Source organism: Pongo abelii, chromosome 3 (assembly GCF_028885655.2).
Source record: "Pongo abelii isolate AG06213 chromosome 3, NHGRI_mPonAbe1-v2.0_pri, whole genome shotgun sequence".
In the NCBI taxonomy this organism is placed as follows: Eukaryota; Metazoa; Chordata; class Mammalia; order Primates; family Hominidae; genus Pongo; species Pongo abelii.
The window spans coordinates 108,708,198-108,730,189 of NC_071988.2; the positions used below are offsets into that span (position 1 = coordinate 108,708,198).

Sequence of the window (21,992 nt, forward strand, 5' to 3'; positions counted from 1 at the left end):
AATATATATATAATAAAATATTTTTTAGTTGCCTGTGTATGGTAATAGTTCTTCTGCAAAATGTTCTTTCTCAGAGTGCTCTTCCCTGACTCTACTACTTTAAATGCTCTCTCTCATATTTGCAGTCCCTTTATTGTTTGTCCCGCCTACTAGAATGTGAGCTCTGTTAAGACAAGGAGTTTGCCTTATTCATAGATGTTTCCCTGGGCCTAGAACTTTGAGGGCACTCAGTATTTGTTAAATTAATATTTAAATAGATGAACTAAGAAATATTGGAAACATCCTAAGTGCCTATCAAAAGGGAATGGTTAGAGTACCATTTTAGTACCGTGTACTCATGAAAAAAGAGTTGAATTCTCTATACTGAAACAAACAGCTGTTTGTGATAAGTTGGTAAGTTAAAAAAAGCAAGTTACAGAACATAATGTATGGTATGAACCTACTGATGTGACCCATGCAATAAGAATATAATGTATGTCATGAATATGCATCAGTAAAAGACTGGAAGATTGTGCATTGACAGCGTGACCTCTGGGAAATGGGATTGCTAGGGGTAAGCTTCTATTTTTTACTTTCCATGTTTCTCTTTTGAATTTTTGTAACCATACTTTAAAAATAATACATTTTACTCATAAATTTCTTGATTATAAGGCAAGAAATTAAAAGAATATTATGAACAAAAATTATTGCCGGTGACTAAGAAAAAATTCGAAACAATAGCACTATGCTTAATGTCACACATAGAAAGGGCTCAGTAAGTTTCAGTTGATAAACCAGCACTCCTGCTGTCAAAGAAATCAGAATTGAGAAAACCCCTGGATTCATTTAATATCTGCCAGATGTAACTGTTACCATCCACATCCTTGGTTTTTGAAGGACACTCACAGAGACAGAGATTAGAAGTCAAACGTTTTATTTTATAACTACAAGAGGTTATTTTTTTAAAGCATAATGACATATTTATTTTCAGTGAATTGTTTTTGTTAGTGACTTTTAAAAAATCATTTGTTTTTAATAAAAACGAGAGGATAGTCCGCGCAAAAGCATTCTATAATACATGTGAAAAACACACAAAACAAGATTAGTCTTGATGTAGTGGGAGTCAGATTATTTTTTCTATTAAAAAAAAAAAAAAAGGCTGGGCACGGTGGCTCACATCTGTAATCCCAGCACTTTGGGAGGCCGAGGCGGGTGGATCACGAGGTCAGGAGATCGAGACCATCTTGGCTAACATGGTGAAACCCCGTCTCTACGAAAAATACAAAAAATTAGCCGGGCGTGGCGGCGGGCGCCTGTAGTCCCAGCTACTCAGGAGAGCTACTCAGGCTGAGGCAGGAGAACGGCGTGAACCCGGGAGGTGGAGCTTTGCAGTGAGCTGAGATCGCACCACTGCACTCCAGCCTGGGCGACAGAGTGAGACTCCATCTCAAAAAAACAAAAAACAAAACAAAACAAAACAAAAAACAAAAAAATCTTTCTTTCTTCCTTTTCTTCTCTTGGATCCATTGTTTGTTATATAATAGCCAGTACAGTTCCTTTTCCTGTGTTAGCTTTAATTTTTGAGCCTAAAATTGTCTAAACATCTCTGGGTCCAAGGATATATGAAAGCATAAATTACAAAGAAAGAGGTTATCATGGGGCTAGAACTTAAAATTCTCAGATTTAAAATAGAGTCGGTCACCTTTCATAATGTATCTTATAAGACTATAAAAAGGGAGGAAATATAGAGGGTCTACTTTTTGTGGACTTAAGAGATATACAGAAGACAGAATCAAGTAATAAAGTCCAGAATAGAGTTGCGCCGTTTTGGGCCGATGAAAAAGGAAGAGGTTAGGGAAATCTTTCAAATGCTGAATCTTAAAATACGTCCAGGTTGAGATAAAGCTGCCTGCTGAAACTTGATCTCTTAGCCGTGCACTCAGTCTGTGTTCTTGTTGATATTCTGTGGCATGGCTACAGATTGGAATGCTACTTGAACATTCTTAAACCTTCCCTGTGTAAATAAGTTCTCTTTGTATTTACTTTTAGGGAGGTAGCTTTTGTCCACCTTTAAATGGAAAAATAAAATATCTAAAGAAAACCTTTTAACTATGTTTATATGAGCATAGAAGTTTTTAAGAGGCATGAAAGGAAAAACAGACCTATTAAAAACTACGTTAATATTCTTGAGAAACAGGAAGACAGGTAATTAATCTTGTTCATTTGACTGCTGCTAGTGCCAAACCAATGTTTTTAATATTAACAGGACTGAAAAAATGTGAAATAAAGCTTTGTAGCATTGATTCTAAACTATTCGTATCATTATCATGCATACATCTCTGGCTGGAGCTTATTTATTCATTTCATTTTGATTTTGTGGCCAACCACTGCTTCAAATTGAATATTCTGCATACGATTTAAAATCGCTGAGGCGCGTTCAGGAAGAAACCTGTACAAAAAAGAAAAAAAAAATTGAAAAATTTTCCATTTAAAATCTTTGACAACAGAGTTCTTTTTTTGGTCATTTAGAATACGCTGAGAGTTATCTGGTTTGCGTTTAATTTTCCTCTGTTCTTTTCTTCCCTTGCAACCACCTCTCTTTTACATGTGCATCTTTCTTTCTTTTCTTTTTTTTTTTTTTTGACATAACTTCATAGTGGACGTCATTAGGAAAAGTGTAAAAACATTCAAATTCATGAAATTTAAATGAGACAGTAAAATTATGCCTTGTGGCTATAGTAATTGCTATAGTAATCACAAGTAAGGTAAAGTCTAAATTATCGCCTAAACACAGAGGTTGCAGTGAGCCGAGATCATGCCATTGCACTCCAGCCTGGGCGACAAGAATGAAACTCCATCTCAAAAAAAATAAAATAAAATGAATAAATAAATTATTGCCTAAACAAACACTATTTTGTCAGGCTTCTGCTGCAAGCCCAAAGCAGAAAGCATTGCAGTTATTAGAAGTCAGCCCAATTATGAATCTGCATTTGAAGCTGGAAGAAAGGGAAAAAAAGTGTGTTCTGATTACAGCATCAAGACATTCTAGCCTGCAAAAAAGTAACTTTATTAACGTCTTGCAGCAGAGTACATTAATAATTGTAACCATGCATTAAAACTCTCATTTCATGTCAAAAAGAGAGTAATCAGTTTTCCTCATGATTTCTGTTTTACTGAATTTCATATGGTTTGTCCCTCTGAAAATGTTTTTGGGAACATTCCCTCTCCAGGGAGTGCATCTTAAGATACCCAGGTTGCTTACCACGGGTCATCTTTGGTCATTTTAAATCAGTCAATCTGTCTGAACCTATGTGTGCACCTTTGTAATATTCATAGTTCAAATTGTATGCAAATATAAATAAAGCACTGATACATACCACTCTTCTCACTCTCTTATCTGATATGAGTAAAGATCTAAAACTGAAGGTCTGAGCTCGTTGCTGAAACTGCTGATTAATCTTAATGCTAAAAGCTCACCAAGAGACACCACCAGAATCCATTCCATGCAAGCCTTCACCTCTCCTTTACTATTTACTTAATATCTATTATGCACTCTATAATAAGGTAAACTAAAGTACTTAAAAAATAGCTATTGTCTTTGATATTGTTTAGCTGATAGGCTAAAATGGTCATTTTAAAACAATTATTGAAAAATATCAGCCATCTAGAATTAAGGGCTATAACTGGAAGGAGGATTCACATGGGCTGGGATAGTGGAGGAAACCTTCAAAAGGACAACTGATGTCCAGGAATGCATAAGAGATGAGTAGGCAGATGAAAGGAAGAGAGTGGCCGGCCCGGTGGCTCACGCCTGTAATCCCAGCATTTTGAGGGCACAGGTGGGCAGATCATGAGGTCAGGAGTTCGAGACCAGCTTGACCAACATGGTGAAACCCTGTCTCTACTAAAAATACAAAAAAATTAGCCAGGCCTGGTGGCACACGCCTGTAATCCCAGCTACTCAGGCAGCTGGAGCAGGAGAATCGCTTGAACTCGGGAGGCAGAGGTTACAGTGAGCCGAGATCAAGCCACTGCACTCCAGCCTGGGCAACAGAGTGAGATCCAATCTAAAAAAAAAAAAAAAAAGGAAGACAGTGTGTGAATGTAAAGAGGCAGAAATAACATTCTGCAAAGAAAGTCATATTGAAAATCACTTTGGTATTGTTGACTAATGCAAGATTTACTTCCTTGTTTTGGGGGTAGGTGGGTGAAAGATGGGAGAATGAGCAAAGGGGCAGGGACGATCTGGCTGAAAGAAGGACAAGGATAAGAAGAGAGCTCATGTGGGCCTTTTAACTACCCTCACAAAGAAACCTTCATGCTAGTAATTGCATCTGCTCATAAAATTGTGTCTCTCTGTAAAAGGAATTAAATGCAAAGAAGATTAACAATATATATCTGTTGCCTAGTTACAAACCACCATGACAGCTTCAAAGGATACAAAAGACTTTGAGACTCTTGTTTATTTTACTGGGATACTATTCTCCAATTCAGGCAGAATAATTGTTTTTATCACCTTGGTCATATGCATGTATATGCATGTACATATGCATGTAATTTTCAATATTAATATGATTTGCTTTGGGCAGCAAGAGAGTAGGGATTCCATGAAACTTACTTCCTACAGTGCTTAGTACCAAGACACTAATTCAGTCAACTTTTTTTTTTTCATTTTTTTCTTATATTTATTTTTCCGAGACAGAGTCTCCTGTTGCCCAGGCTGGAGTGCAATGGCACAATCTCGACTTACTGCAATCTCCGCCTTCCTGGTTCAAACCAATCTCCTGCAAGTGCCTGGTATTACAGGTGCAGGCCACTGTGCCGCTAATTTTCGTATTTTTAGTAGAGCTGAGGTTTCACCATGTTGGCCAGGCTGGTCTCAAACGCCTGACCTCAAGTGATCTGCCTGTTGTGGCCTCCCAAAGTGCTGGGATTACAGGCGTGAGACACCACACCTGGCCTAGTCAACTCTCGAGATGATGTTACTTCGGGGTCAAGGTTCTCCTTACGTTATCTCAAGTCAGTCTATTTAAGCTAAAACAAAATACTGAAATTGATACACCAATGCAGTTTGTACCCTGTTCTCAAATTGTTCTATTTCAAGTTTGTTCATAATTTATATGGATTTGTTTCAAAAAGTTCCAAGGCTTATGAAGTTAGTATAGTTATCTTCTCACTGATACAATTTCAATTTAGAAACTGCTCCTCTCTGGGAAATTGTTGCTGTTACTATTTCATATAAATTCTGTTCTCTAAGACTTTAACATTTGAAGGCTATAGCTTTTCAGTGACAGGGGCTTTGTTTGTATTACATTATTTTATTCTTATGGTATCCTTATAAAGAAGATATTATCAGCATATTCATTTGGCCAGGTGCAGTGGCTCATGCCTGTAGTCCCAGCACTTTGGGAGGCCAAGGCAGGAGGACTGCTTGAGGCCAGGCATTCAAAACCTTTGTTGCCTGGGCAACAAAGTGAGACTGTCTCTACTAAATAAATAAATAAGCTGGGCTTGGTGGCTCAAACCTGTAATCCCAGCACTTTGGGAGGCTGAGGCGGGCGGATCACCAGGTCAGGAGATCAAGACCATCCTGTCTAACAGGATGGTCTACTAAAAAAAAAAAAAAAAAAAAAAAAAGCCGGGCATGGTGGCAGGCGCCTGTAGTCCCAGCAACTAGGGAGGCTGAGGCAGAAGAATGGCGTGAACCCAGGAGGCGGAGCTTGCAGTGAGCCAAGATTGTGCCACTGCACTCCAGCCTGGGCAACAGAGTGAGACTCTGTCTCAAAAAAAAAAAAAAAAAAAATTAAATAAATAAATAAATAAATAAATAAGACATTCTAAAGACGTTAAAAGGATAATAAGGGAATGTTATATACAAATTTATGCCAAAGAAATTCTATAACTTAGATGAAATGGACAAATTCTTTGAAAGACACACATTACCAAGAATTAATAAGTAAATTGAATAGCCATGTAGCTATTAAAGAAATTAAATTTGTAATTAAAACCCTTCCCATAAAGAAAATTAGAGGCCCAGGAATCTACCAAAAAAAAAAAAAAAAAAAAAAAAAGCTTATTGAGTTTAGCAAACAAAAAGTTTAGCAGTTTAGCAAGACTGCAAAATATGAGATCAAATTACAAAAATCCAATATATACTGACAACAAACAATGGGAAATATAAAATTTTTAAAAATGCCATTGGCATTAGCGTCAAAAACCATGAAATAGGTCTGGGCACGATGGCTCATGCCTGTAATCCCAGCACTTTGGGAGGCTGAGGCAGGTGGATCACATGAGGTCAGGAGTTCGAGACCAGCCTGGCCAAAATGGTGAAATCCTGTCTCTACTACAAACACAAAAAATTAGTTGGGCGAGGGTGCAGATGCCTGTAATCCCAGCTACCTGGGAGGCTGAGGCAGGAGAATCACTTGAAGCCAGGAGGCAGAAATTGCAGTGAGCCAAGATCACGCCACTGAACTCAGCCTGGGCAACAAGGGTAAAACTCTGTCTAAAAAAAAAAAAAAAGAACCCGTGAAATACTTTGGAATAAATCTGACAAAATTGTGCAAGAATTAAACACCAACAACTACAAAATACAATTTAAAGATTTAAAGATTTTGAAGAAGATTTAAAAAATAGATATTATGTTCTTGGATTAGAAAACTCAATATTGTTGATATGTCAGTTCTCCCCAATTGATCTATAGATTCAGTGCAATCCCAACCAAACTTCCAGCAGACTTTTAAAAATGGAGTCTTTATTATTAACTGCTTCACCATATTGCATTCTTTTTAAACTGTGTTTCCTTCAGTTAGAATAGTCTTCAGCAAAGTTTGGGCAGAGATGGTAGATTTGGTAGAGAAAATGAATCATTCTCTTTTTATAGACTGGGTGGGAAAATAACAGAGGAAACAACTGTTCTCCCCAGGGATGGAGAGTTTCCATGCCAATTTTCACAACTGAAAGATGCTCCATAATAATAGCTCTATTGGGCCAGGCATGGTGGCTCATGCCTGTAATCCCAGCACTTTGGGAGGCCGAGACAGGAGGATAACTTGAGGTCAGGAGTTCGAGTCCAGCCTGGCCAACATGGGGAAACCACGTTTCTATCAAAAAATACAAAAATTAGCTGGGTGTGGTGTGGTAGCACACACCTATAGTCCCAGTTACTTGGGGGTCTGAGGCACGAGAATTGCTTGAACCCAGGAGGCAGAGGTTGCAGTGAGCCAAGATCATGCCACTGCAACCACTGCAATCTAGCCAGGGTGACAGAGTGAGACTCTGTCTAAAAAAAAAAAAAAAGGGCTCTATTGGTGTTTTAGTGTTTGGGTGTTCTGCGCTGTACTTACTTCTGTAGTCTCAGAAAGATATTGATATATGATGGAACAAAAATCATTTTCTTATTGGTAAGTATTCCATCTATCAGACTTCTTGCAACTTCATCTGTCTCCAATACAGGCCATAATCTGTGATTAAAAAGAGGAAAATATTATTTTTATTTTCTAAAATTTTAATTTTATAAGTAAATAATGGCAGGAAAATTATCCTATATTTTTACTAAATTCAGAATGAAGATTTAAAATATTCCAGGATTTGCTGCATTAATGCCACCCTACCCACTTCCTCCACATCCCATGTTGAAGTTTTATCAGAAACTTATACTTTCATATCCAGTAGGTGTGTTTCATAGCTCACTTAGTCAAAATATCAAAATAGTGGCGAGGCATTAGATGGTAAGGAGTAGAGGAGCCAGACAAGAAAGAGGAATGGCTAGGATTAATCATGGGACAGGAAGGAAACATCTGACATCTCAAAGCCTGTTGGATGCAAGGAGAAAATTCTATAGCTAAGTATACTTTCTTTCTTGTGGAGGTATTCCATAAAGCTGGATTGTTTTGAGGTCGTCATTTTGTCAGAGGCGTTTAAATCAGAGCAACTCCATCTTGAATAAGGTCTGGGTAAAATAAGGCTGACACCTACTGGGCTGCATTCCCAGGAAGTTAAGGCATTCTTTGTCACAGGATGGGATAGGAGGTTGGCACAAGATTCAGGTCATAAAGACCTTGTTGATAAAATAGGGTGCAGTAAAGAAGCCGGCCAAAACCCACCAAAACCAAGATAGTGATGAAAGTGACCTCTGGTTGTCCTCACTGCTCATTATAAGCTAACTATAATACATTAGCAAGCTAAGAGACACTTCCACCAGCACTATGACAGTTTACAAATACCATGGCAATGGCAGGAAGTTACCCTATATGGTCTAAAAAGGAGAGGAAATCTCAGTTCTGGGAATTGCTCACCCCTTTCCCGGAAAACTCATGAATAATCCACCCCTTGTTTAGCATATAATCAAGAAGTAACTCTAAATATCCTTGGTGGAGCAGCTCAAGCCATTCTTCTCCATGGAGTAGCTGTTCTCTACTCCTTTACTTTCCTAATAAACTTGCTTTTGCTTTGCACTGTGGCCTTGCCCCGAATTCTTTCTTGCGAGAAATCTAAGAACCCTCTCTTGGGGTCTGGATTGGGACCCCTTTCTGGTAAGAATTTCGTATTTGAGATTCACCTCTGACTTGCCTATCCTGCAGTTTCATGAGAATTTAAGAGGGGCCCGAGGAGTATGACAACTGGAGGTATGTCACACTTCCAGTTTTCCTTATACCGAAGGCTGTGTACATGTATTCTTGAGAAATAGTCATAAACATAGGCTTAGTGTAGAATTGTCTGTTAGTGCAAGATGATGACAGAAAAATGGATTTAAAATGTTGTATTCAAATTAAGATGTCCAGGCATGGACTGAACAGCCAGTGAATGTAAAGGCTGGGTGAGGAGTTAGGGAACCAGCGAATGTTAAAACTTCATTCCCTGGGATGATCTGTGGTTTGCTGAAGATTATTATGTGATTGAGTTCTCCACTGCATTGAATAGCAAGCCAACAGAGAGTAATACAAATCGATACATTTCTAAATGACTCTGTTCTGCCTTTTCTCTTCCTGATTTCACCTACATGGATCCAACAACCCAGCCTCGGAGCCAAGTGTGACATTACATATCAATGCCTTAGCCCTTACTAAGGAAATTCACAATCTAGCAACCTCTATAAAACCAATCCCAAATATTTAGCATTGCCTGTGTCTGCCCCTAAGTTAGCCCCCAGGAACCCTGTACCCAGAGTTCCATTATCCTTACTCCCCTCATCTATCATGCCTTCCCCAAGAGTGGCAGGATACCCTTAGGAAAGCTCATGGTACGCTAAGCCTGAATGCCTACCAAGAGGGTTTTTATTGGGCCCAATTTCTTGTCTAAGAAAACAGTCAGGAGTTGCAATAGTACTACAGTATTTACTTACATATTGCATACTTATTAAGTACTGTGAGACAACGTAGCAAATGTAAGAAGCCACGTTTACTCACTTCTGCTTGTCAGCATAATTTCACAAAGTCCCTGACTCTGTGACAATGTGCAGCTCTCTGGAAAGATGCTTTGAAGACAATACAGGATAGAGCACATGGCCCCCACTACCAGAACAGTCCAACTGAACCTCTCTAAAGGGCTGCTCTCAGGCTACAGGCCTCTGTCTGTAGTCTTCAGTAAGGCTTCTAAATAAAACTAACATCTTTAATTCTTTAAAAACTTATTTTTTTGGCCGGGCGCGGTGGCTCACGCCTGTAATCCCAGCATTTTAGGAGGCCAAGGCAGGTAGGACACCTGAGGTCAGGAGTTCGAGACCAGCCTGGCCAACATGGTGAAACCCTGTCTCTACTAAAAATACAAAAATTAGCCAGGCGTGGTGGTGGGCGCCTGTAATCCCAAATACTCAGGAGGCTGAGGAAGGAGAATCGCTTGAACCCAGAAGGCGGAGGTTGCGGTGAGCTGAGATCGCACCACTGTACTCCAGCCCGGGTGACAGAGTGAGACTCTGTCTCAAAAAAAAACAAAAACAAAAACTTTTTTTTCTTTAGTCAACAGTACCTATGGTCTAACACCATGAAGGACTCCAGTGGCAGGGAGTGACTCCAGCTGCAGAGACCACACAGCTAACTCAGGCTGTAAGAGTCAGTATCCTCAAATGAGGCGGCACTCAACAGAGAATTTAGTTCTTTTGAATGAATATATTTAGGATTAATTCCCTTCCAGTAAAAAATTGGTTTTGAATCATTAAGCTTAGTATATTTTGTTAACCTGCAGCAGAATATATACTAGGATTAGAAAAATTTGTTAAGCAGATGGCTTAATTTTCGGGTCCTTATTCACACCTTCCTGCTTTTTTCTTCTCCTTTCAGGACTAATTTTTCTTCTCTTGTGGTCTCAAATCCTGTCTCACCAGAGACAAGAGTTCTTGCAGAAATTCACCTTGACTAAGGAACTAGATACTCAATTTATCTGCTGGTCCTTGGAACATTTGCATTTTAAAGACAGGGTGGTAACAGTGATCAAATGTATATGCTTTTTCCCGGACACAAATAAATACCCCAGTTCATTGGTGGCTGATCATTCCTGCTAGTCCCTAATGTGTTTTTCCCCTTTATTCCTTTAATTTCAAGATAATAGTATTAATAAGAAAAAATATTTTTCCCTTTTCATTTTCTTCTATTAGTTGGCCTGCCTAAACATTTCTCATTAGTTTTCATATCAATTTATCATACCACAGTCCCATTCTAACTTGATTTTGACCTTACCTTGTGCTTGGATTTTTGGTGAACCCAGTATTCACAAAAACTGGGCAGAGACATGAGGTTTTGATACCAGTTTTTCCCAAGGCCTGAAGTTCTGATGCCAGACCTCTGTGAAAGCCAACAGCGGCAAATTTGCTGGAACTGTACGAGAATTATTAAGCATTGTTAGCCAAGGGAGAGTGAACCCAATCCTTAGCTTTCTGTGAGAAGGCGGTATCATTTGGCTTAAGAACAGGTAGAAGCCAAAAATCAGCCAGCCACTTGTGATTTTTCTGAGAGTATAAATGGCAATTCATTCTCATTTTCTTCCATGATTAAGCAGAATTGTGAACGTATCTCATTTCTTAAACAACAATGATAACAAAAGAACAAAAATAACTCTATTGATTGGCTTAATGTTCAGTTTTCCATCCTACATGTAAGGTTTTTCCATTGAATCTTCAAACTGTTTTCTGATCAGTTTTTATTGCTGCTTTTATTTTGAAAAATACGAATCAGGAAAAATATATTTAGAAATTCTACAAAACTGATATCTGTGTTGACAGACTTCTGTAGGACTCTGCTCATTTCTCCTCTCTCTCTCAATAACTGAGTTATTCTCTTGACAATGGTTGATAGTTTTTCTCTTGACAATGGTTGCCACTTTGGCCTCTTAATTTTATTGTGAGGATCCGGAGAAGAGTTTACAGGAAAGGATATTTGGCAAATACAGCAGTACATCCTTAAGGCCTCTCACCTCCTTCCCTTTATGTCTTTGGTGGTGCATGGAGTGTGGTATCTGCAACTTTTAGTCAGGTAGAGTCATTTTCTCTCTCTCTCTCTCTCTCTCTGTCTCTCTGTCTCTCTCTCTCTCACACTCACACACACACACACACACACACACTTTCATGGCACAAGCGCACTGTAAAATGTTTTGATCCAGGGACCACTCTGATTGTCTTATCTTGGGCACCAAGGCCATGACGTAGACGTGTTCATTTTAGCTGCTGTAGGTTTTGCTTCTTAGTCTGTGGGGTTTCTGTTTCTTATTCCAGGAAACAATGGAAACATGCTTGGCATTACTGTTTTCTCTCATTGTTCTACAGAGGAGTTTGCAGAAATCTAAAAATATCTTAAATATAATTACAACCTGGTTTCATTGTTTTAGAAAAAGTCATTTAAAAAATTCATTCTAAACTACTATAAATTTAAATTCTGTAAATCCAAATCACTCTGCTCTCAGCATTGTGATCTTGAGGCAGGAGAACAGGGTCTGGAGGCAGGGAACATAAGGCCGATTCATGCGGACTTCCTAGAACTAAATCAAATGGAAACACTTCAGCTATGACAGGAAATATCCTCTCCATTTACATAGGGTGTACACGGAGTAAATGACTTTGTAACTTTAATTCATCCTCTTCATTTACATAGGGCGTACACCAAGTAACCAGTGGAAACCTCTAGGGGGTATTTAAACCTCAGAAAATTCTGTAATTGGCTCTTGAGCCCCTGTGCTTGGGCCCACTCCCACCCTGTAGAACATACTTTCATTTTCAATAAATCTCTGCTTTTGTTGCTTCATTCTTTTCTGGCTTTGTTGGTGCGTTTTGTCCAATTCTTTGTTCAAGATGCCAAGAACCAGGACTCTCCAGTGGTAACAATTTGAAGTGTAATGCTCCCTTCAAAGTACAAAAATATATAACATGGCTGGCATATGATACTTACCAATATGGGATGAGGTAAGGAATCACTTCGTGGCCGCACACTGAAGCCACTGTGACGATGTGGCCATGATTTCTCTCCATCATCGATGGAAGAAGTGCTTTTGTGATCTTAAGGATCATTGCAGAAAGAAGAAAGACAATGACATAGGCGTTAGGTTTCCAAATCAGGTAGCTTTATTTTTGTTAAGACAGAAAGGCATTTGAGAGAAGTTATACAATGAAATAAAATACTTCCAAGCATTCCATGATTAATTCTATACAAATGATAGAAATAAAGATACAAATTTATTGGTATGGTAAGCCCCATGCCAACACTAATCTCAGTACTCTCCCTCCTTCCCTTCAGAAGGAATCAAATAGATCCTTTTTTGGATATGTCATCTAAACAATATTAAGGGAAAAATTCAGAGTTTTCAGAACTAAAATTATTCCTTGATAATTTGGTGTCATGTAATTTTTTGGTTTGGGGCTTTATCATTCTAATTAAAAGAGTGAAATCTTGTGTAACTGTATTAAGACAGTTGAGTAGTGTAAGCTGAGAGTTCTACACCACACTAATGCATCATGATTGAATTCACTATCTCCCTATTTGTAGTATTGTATATTATATGTTGATGTTACAGAAAACAAGTCTTTCTTTTTTTCCAAAAACCTCTTTTGTGAGAAACATCAATAAAATTTTATAAGAATTGAATAAATCCTATGCAAATTCATAGAACTAGAACTCCCAACCCAAGCTACCCCCAAATTCCCAACCCACAGAAACTGTGAGAGGATAGTGAACATATATCGTTGCTTTAAACCACTAAGTTTTGTATAATTTGTTATGCAGCTATAGGTAACTAATGTATGAGGTCTCCATGTAGTTTGGTGGGCATAGGAGCCAATTCACATATGTGAGGAGCTGGTAAAGGTTAGGGGGACACATCTCTTTTCTTTCTTCTTTCTTCTAGAATCCAGATTTGCCCTAGATTCTACACTAATATTGAGGCACTGGAAGATTAATCATAAAAATTTCTATACAAAGGCAGTTGAAGTTGATATTTCCATCTCCCACAAAACTAACCAATTATATGAGGTCTGTATAGCTGCATTTCTCAGTTCCAGCACCCCATGGATCTAGAACTTGCCTCAGAGTCTCGTCCAAAAGTGTCCTCGATCCTACATACATCCAAGTAATTACTTCTGATGTCCTTTCCATTCTAAAATTCCACAAAATGAGGACACATTACAACATCATGGTGTGGGGGGAAAAAATGAAGTCACAAGTGAGAGCATTGAAAAGATGTACACTGACAACCCTTAACAAACCTCCACAAACATTTGTTGAGCTCCTGGTACACGCCAAGCTTTGTGTCAGATACTGGTGGACAAGACAGACCAAGTAGCTTACATTCTGGTGTGTTGTGTCCACTTGAATTCTGTGTCCTTGTGTCAGAGACTCTGTGGCTCTTCTACTCAAACTTAATGATTCTTGATTAAGGCAAAGATCTGGCCAGTTTCCTGTCCACAAGTATGTGAACTCCGTTATAAGTTTCATGTATCTTAAGAGATACATGAAATGTATACAAATCAGAAATGTTTCTGACTCACACTCACCCAAAAATGTCCTAGGATGTTGACCTCAAATGTCTTGGTAGTCTCTTCATCCTTGGTGCTGAGAAGATCGGCTGGATATACTGTCCCAGCATTATTCACCACGATTGTTACATCACCCACTTCTTTCTTCACCTTTTGAAATTGAAAGAACACTTTCACTGGGTGTGTTATTCAAACTCAAAATTTTGGGACCAATATAGTCCAGAGATGAGAGTCTTTCTTCTACTGTATGAGATCTCTCAGAGTTCAGGCAAGACAGACTGTTGAGCTCAAATAGTGGAGGCCAAGGGAACACTGTCATAAATGTGGGATAAACTGTTCTTTTAACATCCAAATTTCAGTACCCAGCACATCATGTTTTGCAAGTTTATCAGTAAAGTGAAATTAACATTTATGTTGATAAATTCCTATATAAGTTCTGACCAAATATTTTTAAAGTGTTCATTTTTAAAAAATGTGTTTTTCTTTAAACATTTTTTTTTTTTTTTTTTTTTTTTTTTTTTAGAGATAGGGTCTCACTATGTTGCCCAGGCTGCTCTTGAACTCTTGGTCTCATGTGATCCTTCCACCTTGGTCTCACAAAGTGCTGGGATTACATGTGTGAACCACCGCACCTGGTCTAAAGTGCTGGTTGAGAAATCCTGGTTTCATAACCTAATAACTACATGACCTAGGTCTGGCTTAACCTCTTTGAGTCATAATTTGCTTATCTGTAAAATGAAGTTTACAGAGTTATTGTAGGGATTAAATTAAAAAATGTAAAGTTTGTTGGAGTGCTTAGTTCATTGTGATTATTTGGTATTTACTCTTTTAAAATAATTGTGATAATAATTATTAATATTACATTTTCTACAGAAGACTACATTAACACCAAAATAAAATCTCACAAGGGAAATAATTAAAGAGAAGACAGAATTACTGCAAAGTTAATAGGACTAAAACAAAATTAGGAAGTGATCCATATTCCCTGATGATAAATCTTTTGTCAGTCACTCTGTGCCTGACACTCACTGCTCACACTTCTGATCACAATGAAATTGATTAATAATATGAACAATAATAATGGGCAGAGCTGAGTGGATTACATACAAGAAAAAGGTATCCTTCCTTGGTCACATAACTACTTCAGTTAGCAGCTAAAATCCAATTTAAATCAGGCAGTCATAAAGACCTTTCTCATTTTCCATGTCAGCGTCCTAGGAAACAAAATCATCTGAAGAAATTTGTGAACCTGCAGTCTCACCTGATTTAGAGAGCGATAGATCTCTTCTCTGTTGCCGCAGTCTACCACATACGCATGCGCAGTGACGCCTAGTTTTCGGCACTCAGCTGCAGTTTCCTCCACACCGCGCTGTAATTGGAAGAAACAAATTCCGAAAAAAGTGGAGGAGAAGACATTGGAGAAGAAAAATTTTTAGACAATTAACATTCGGCTAGGCGCGGTGGCTCACGCCTGTAATCCCAGCACTTTGGTTGGCCGAGGAGGGCGGATCACGAGGTCAGGAGTTCAAGACAAGCCTGGCCAACATGGTGAAACCCCGTCTCTACTAAAAATACAAAAATTAGGCAGGCCTGATGGTGTGGGCCTGTAATCCCAGCTACTTGGGAGGCTGAGGCAGGATAATTGCTTGAACCTGGGAGGAGGAAGTTGCAGTGAGCGGAGATAGTGCCACCGGACTCCAGCCTGGGCAACAGAGTGAGACTCTGTCTCAAAAAAAAAAAAAAAAAAGATTAACATTCATGTCCAAAATGAACAATTAACATTCATTTTGGACATGAAGATTAGTTAACCTTTTAAAAATTGGCCTCCTGGGTCAGGTGTGGTGGCTCACGCCTGTAATCCCAGCACTTTAGGAGGCTGAGGAGGGTGGATCACTTGAGGTCAGGAGTTTGAGACCAGCCTGGCCAACATGGTGAAACCCCGTCTCTACTAAAAATACAAAAAATTAGCCGGGCGTGGTGGTGGGAGCCTGTAATTCCAGCTACTTGGGAAGTTTAGACAGGAGAATCACTTGAACCCGGGAGGCAGAGGTTGCAGTGAGCTGAAATCATTCCATTGCACTCCAACCTGGGTGACAGAGTGGGACTTCGTCTCAAAATAAAATAAAATAAAATAAAAATTGGCCTCCTTATTTGTTAGAAAATTTCTTGAGAGTGATTGCCTAGTTGCAATGAGATTATCCCTGGCTTTTCTGCCAGGGAATGCTCATATTAAAACCAAAGCAAACAAAACAAAACAAAATCCCTTCATGCTTTTTCCAGCTTTTCCTCTTGGTTGGAGGCTGTACAGTAGGCAGTTTCTCTAAAGCAGGCTACTTTCAAACCTTGAAGAACATTCTTGAAAAACATTGCTCTTCGTGGTGTCATGGAAGATGAATATGGAGAAGAAAGAAAAACTCAACCATTAATTTATCATACATTTGTTGAGCACCAACTATGTAACAGGCAGTCAAGTGCTAAGTAGCAATTCTAAACTAGTGGTAATGGTAAACTGTATGCCTCTGCCCATCATATTTTTCTTGATGGTTCTGACTCATCCTCCTAGGAGGGAAGGGAAAAGAAGGCTCCTTATAGAAGAAGGACTTTCATAGGGAGACCATGCTGCTACTCTAGGAGATATAATATTACATTCTTCAGGTGTTTGGGAGTGAGATGGGCAAGGCCACTGGATGGATTTGTCATTTATGTACCAAACTTGCCCATAACCATAGGACATGGAGACAGAGCAATTTACTTTCAGCCTAAATTCAAAGACCTGTTTCCTAAGATAAAATTGCTCTAATGTTTCTTGACTCACATTCTGGAAAATTATAATTCTTTTCAAGTTTTGACCTCAGGTGACTTTTATAGAAAAGATTATAAGGTTTTAAAACTTATACTTTTCCATCTCACAATCTGTAAACTCTTCTCTGTGACAAAGAGGCAAGGATACCTGAAAAACCCTATTCTTTGTGTATTGAGATGACGGTGTTGCTGCTATTTAGGGCAATCCTTGAATGAGTGGTCTCTGGGTCCTTTGTATTTCACTACTGTAGGCTAAACCCTGGAGCAGCAGCCTGAACTCCCCAAACATGGATGTTAGGACCCAGTCTCAAAGTCAGTATCCCCTCAGTTAGCCTTTTGTGGGATTGCAGAAGAGTAAAAAAAGAATAGGAGAGTCTTTCACTGACTTAGTTGGTAGCTTGCTCACTGCCAGATTGCACAAACCACACCATACTCTCTCATTTGTTTCTAGGTCAGTAGAGAGCATTAGTAACCAGAGCATTCATCAGATGTTTTGATTGAAGAATTAATTATTCTTCAGTTTTTTTTTTTTTTTTTTTTTGAGACGGAGTCTCGCTCTGTCGCCCAGGCTGGAGTGCAGTGGCGTCATCTTGGCTCACTGCAAGCTCCGCCTCCCGGGTTCACGCCATTCTCCTGCCTCAGCCTCCCAAGTAGCTGGGACTACAGGCGCCCGCCACCACGCCCGGCTAATTTTTTTGTATTTTTAGTAGAGATGGGGTTTCACTGTGTTATCCAGGATGGTCTTGATCTCCTGACCTCGTGATCCGCCCGTCTCGGCCTCCCAAAGTGCTGGGATTATAGGCGTGAGCCACCAAGCCCAGCCTATTCTTCAGTTTTATAACTGAGCTAGACAATTGCAAAATGTGATGCCTTGTCTTTTTGTTAGCAAAACACTTGCTTTAGCTTAAACTCCAGTGTGTTTTTTGAACCGTATTCCCCAAGCAACAGTTTAGATTGCATAAGAGCCAAACTGCTACTGTGTCTTTCATCTCACAGGGCAAAAGGAGCCAGTTATGATGAAAACTCAGACAGCATCTTCCTTGCCTAAAGGAGATCTGAGTTACATTACAGCCTTAGAGTGAATCATTCAGTAGCTTAAATGTTTAACCATGAAATTTAATAATTCAAAGAGAATTTTTGAGGTTGGGTTACCTATTTTTCTTGTCTTTTTTTTTTTCTTTTTTTTTGGAGACAGAGCCTGGCTCTATTGCCCAGCTTGGAGTGCAATGATGCCATCATAGCTCACTGCAGCCTTGGCTTCCTGAACTGAAACGATCCTCCCACCTCAGCCTCCCAAGTAGCTGGGACTACGGGTGTGCACCACCACACCCAGCTAATTTTTGTATTTTTTGTAGAGGTGGGGGTTTTGCAGTGCTGCCCAGGCTGGTCTCGAACTCCTGGGCTCCAGCAATCTGCCCACCTCTGTCTCCCAAAGTGCTGGGATTACAGGTGTGAGCCACTGCACCCGCCCTTAAGTCATTTTTAATACAATTCCTTCTAATTTACTTTTCTCTTGTCTCTGGAAATTTTAAAATTAAAAAAAACTTAATAAATATAACCCTTTCCCCAAAAATACACATCTGGAAAGAGATTTGAAGGTTAGATTTCATCAAGCCCTTTTCATAGATTTATACTTATTTATATTTTTGGACAAATGCCTGAGAACAGCAGGCAACAATTTTCTCTATCTGTAAATTCTTGCTATCTTCCAGAAAGTTCATTCAAATTTCTTCAAAGACGAAACAGATGGCAAATCATTTTTATATACATCAACTCATCTATTATATAAATGCTCATATCTGTTAAATAAAAATGTAGTAGCTTTTTTGTATAGTATTCTTCACTATTCAGAAAAAAAACAGAAAAGAATTAGTTCTCTAAGTTTAAGAGACATTTTAGGTTTCAACTAAACAAGACAGCAAACAACATGAGAAAGTAATAATATAATGGTAATTAAAACCTCACTGTAATTTGCAGAAAATGTGATTCTCAAGAAGTACTTCACAATTTTTCCAGTCCTAAAATCCTGTAAACACTTTTCTGTGTATATTTTCATGGCCTTACCAGAATTTACAAGTTTAGAGAAAATGATACAAGATTTCAGTTCCTTCAGTTTTATTTGGGGTTGTTAATGTAGTGTTTACAAGTAAGAACACAGGAAAAATACTAATGTCCAAGGAAAAGCCTGACTCACTGCACACATATTTTATTTAACACAGTTATTGTTTATCATGTGCCAGGTATCGTTTATCATGTGCTAAGTGCTGAAAATATTACTTATTTAATCCTTTTGACTAGGGACTGGCAAACATTTTCTGTAAAGGGTCAGATAGTAAATATTTTAGGATTGTGTTGCTTGTGCATGAGGGGAGGCACTAAAGTTTTCTGCTGCATGTTCTTCGTTTGACTTTTGTTTGTAGCTGTAATTTTCAGATCCCGTTCTTGCCCATCCCCTAAGTTATTATGCCCACTTCAGAGCCAAGAAAACAGGCTGAGAGATAATATGTGACTTGCCTCATTAAGAAGCTTGGAAGGAGCCTGGCTCCTGAGTCTTTGCTATCAACCTGCACACCATGTCATAAAAATCGCTGCTTAGTTCTTAATTACATTCCCTTCATCTAACTAACCTGACACATATACAGACTAAGAGACCAGGGAATTTATCAAACTTTGAAAAACAAAAATACAAAGATAAGTAGATGGTAAGTCAAATAATTCTTAAAATACATATCTTACTCTGTGACTTTAAAAAGTTGGAAGATGTATACATTACCTTATTAATATCCCACAGAACCAGTATGCTCTGTCGTTTTGCAAATTCATAAGCAGTCTGCCTGCCTATTCCATGCCCAGCTCCAGTAATGAGAACAATCTCCCCAGCCACAGATTTTCTCCTCTGAGGAATGAAAAACTTCACCAACGACTCCAAGTAGGAGTAGATGATGGTGATCAGAAGCAGAAGGATTGCTAGGATGATGTTCATGGCTTTGCTCTGTCCTCTTCCTTCTGGTTCAGTCCTTGTATAGTCCTAGGGAGGAGGCACTGTCTACACAGAGCTCCAGGGAAGAGGTGTGCCCAGTTGTTAATGGGACTACCAGAGAGAAGCCAGCTTTGGAAGCAGGCCTTGTTCACGTGTTCTAAGGGGTTTGAAACACCTCAAATATGAAGTGATGCCAAGTACTAACAGTAGCTTAGCTCACGTCAAGAGAACCCAAGAGAATGTGCTCTCTGGACTTGTTTATCTGAAAAGCAATTATGTACTATATTTCACCTTGAAGTTTCACCTCTAGAAACAATTCTAGGGGCCAGGTGCAGTGGCTCACATCTGTAATCCCAGCACTTTGGCAGGCTGAGGCAGAGGATTGCTTGAGCCCAGGAGTTCAAGACCAGTCTGGGCAACATAGTAAGACCCTGTCTCAAAAAAAAAAAAAAAAAAAAAAAAAACTATAGAAAAAAATTAGCTGGATGTGGTGGCATGTGTCTGTAGTCCCAGCTACCCAGGAGGCTGAGGCAGGAGGATTGCTTGAGTCCAGGAGTTCATGGTGCAGTGAGCTGTGATTGTGCCACTGCACTCCAGCCTAAGCAACAGAACAAGGCCTGGTCTAATAAAAAACAAAAATAATTCTGGAGATATAGCATCAGCTAATGATATGTTGGTATCTTTCTGGAAATTGTTTCCTTTCTTAAATAGGGAAAAGGAGAATGTAGAGGTAAGCTTAAAGAAACTTAGATAAAGTCTGAATGAACCCAGCTTAGCTATTTGATTCATTTATTCACAAAAGCTTAGCATCAATATTTCAACTGGCTAATTATTTTACACATGATGACCATTTCCCTGAAAATCTCTTGAGTTTGGGGGAGATTTTAGGATATAGAACCATCAGTTCCTTTTGTGATAATACTGGAAAGAGCATTAGACCAGGAGTTGGGAATCTCAACTTTAAAGTGGGGCGGCTTCTGTCTTTGTCTGCTGCTGTAACAAATTACCATTGACCAGGTGGTTTATAAATTACAAAAACTTATTTCTCACAAGAAGTCCAAGATCAAGGCACTGGCATATTCCTTGTCTGGTAACAGCTGGCTTCCTGGTTTATAGATGGCTGTCATTTCACTGTCAGCTCAAGTGGCAGAAGGAGGAAGGAAACCCTCCGTGTTCTCTTGTATAAGGGCAATTATTCCCACGGCAGAGCTCTCATGACCTAATCACCTCCCAAAGGTCTCACTTCCTAAAACCATCACACTGGGGGATAGGATTTCATAACATGAATTTTGAAGGAACACATGCAGCCTATAGCAACTTCCAATAGCCAAGAAGTGCGAACAACCCCAGTGTTCATCAACAGATAAACAAAATATGATATATACATACAATGGAATATTACTCAGCCTTAGAAAGGAAGGAAATTCTGACACATACTACTAGATAGATGAACCTTAACGACATTATGCTAAGTGAAATAAGCCAGATGCAAAAGTATAAATATTGTATGACTCCATTTATATGAGGTACCTAGAGTAGTCAAATACACAGAGAGAGACAGAACGCAGTAAGGTGGTTACTAGGGGATGAGGAGAAAAGGAATAGGGAGTTATTGTTTAAAGAGTATGGAGTTTCAGTTAGGGTGATGAAAGCTCCACAGGTGAATGGTGGTGATGGTTATACAACAATGTGAATGTGCTTAATGCTACTGATCTCTACATTACAAAATAGTTAAAATGGTAAATTGTATGTTACATGTGTGTGATTTCTAGCAATCCTATTTATTTTCTCTATGCTACAGTTTCCTTAACTGGAAAATAGATATTTTTTAAAAAAGCACACATTACTCAACATAGACCTTCAGAACACATAACAACCTCAACCTTCCCTCATACACCAACACACAAAGTGGCTATAAGGATCAAATAAGAGAATAAGTTTATGAAATAGTTTTGCAAGTAGTGAATGGTTATATAAATCAAATATTAATTATAGTAAGAATTCAAATGTGTTAATCACTATATATCATGGACTGATTTAAGGGCTTTACATATCAACTTGTTTAATCTTCACAAGATACATTTGAAGTAGGTGCTATTAAAATCTGCATTGTACGGATGTGGAAACTGATGTACAGGCAAGTTAGGTAATTTATTTGTAAGCGTAAAGTAACAGCTGTTAAGAGGTGGAGTGAGGATTTAAAACCAGGAAGCCTGATGCTGTAGCCTCAACTTTTAACTTAGATCAGTGGTTCTCAGCTAGGATTACTTTTGT

General features: G+C 38.8%; 1 protein-coding gene across 2 annotated transcripts; it reads right to left on the reverse strand.

Annotated features, from left to right (window-relative positions):
- Window positions 1-896: 896 nt before the first annotated feature.
- On the reverse strand, window positions 897-19,760 carry HSD17B13 (hydroxysteroid 17-beta dehydrogenase 13). Of its 2 annotated transcripts, XM_002814951.3 has the most exons (7): window positions 19,512-19,760; window positions 15,198-15,305; window positions 13,955-14,086; window positions 12,357-12,463; window positions 10,656-10,793; window positions 7,329-7,445; window positions 897-2,428 (listed from the first exon to the last, which is right to left on the reverse strand). In XM_002814951.3, exons 1-7 carry the CDS (start codon window positions 19,719-19,721, stop codon window positions 2,338-2,340), a joined length of 903 nt encoding a protein of 300 aa, XP_002814997.3. In that variant the 5' UTR covers window positions 19,722-19,760; the 3' UTR covers window positions 897-2,337. The 2 variants fall into 2 exon arrangements, with proteins under 2 accessions (XP_002814997.3, XP_003776528.3); XM_003776480.4 differs by lacking the exon at window positions 15,198-15,305.
- Between the last annotated feature and the right edge of the window lie 2,232 nt (window positions 19,761-21,992).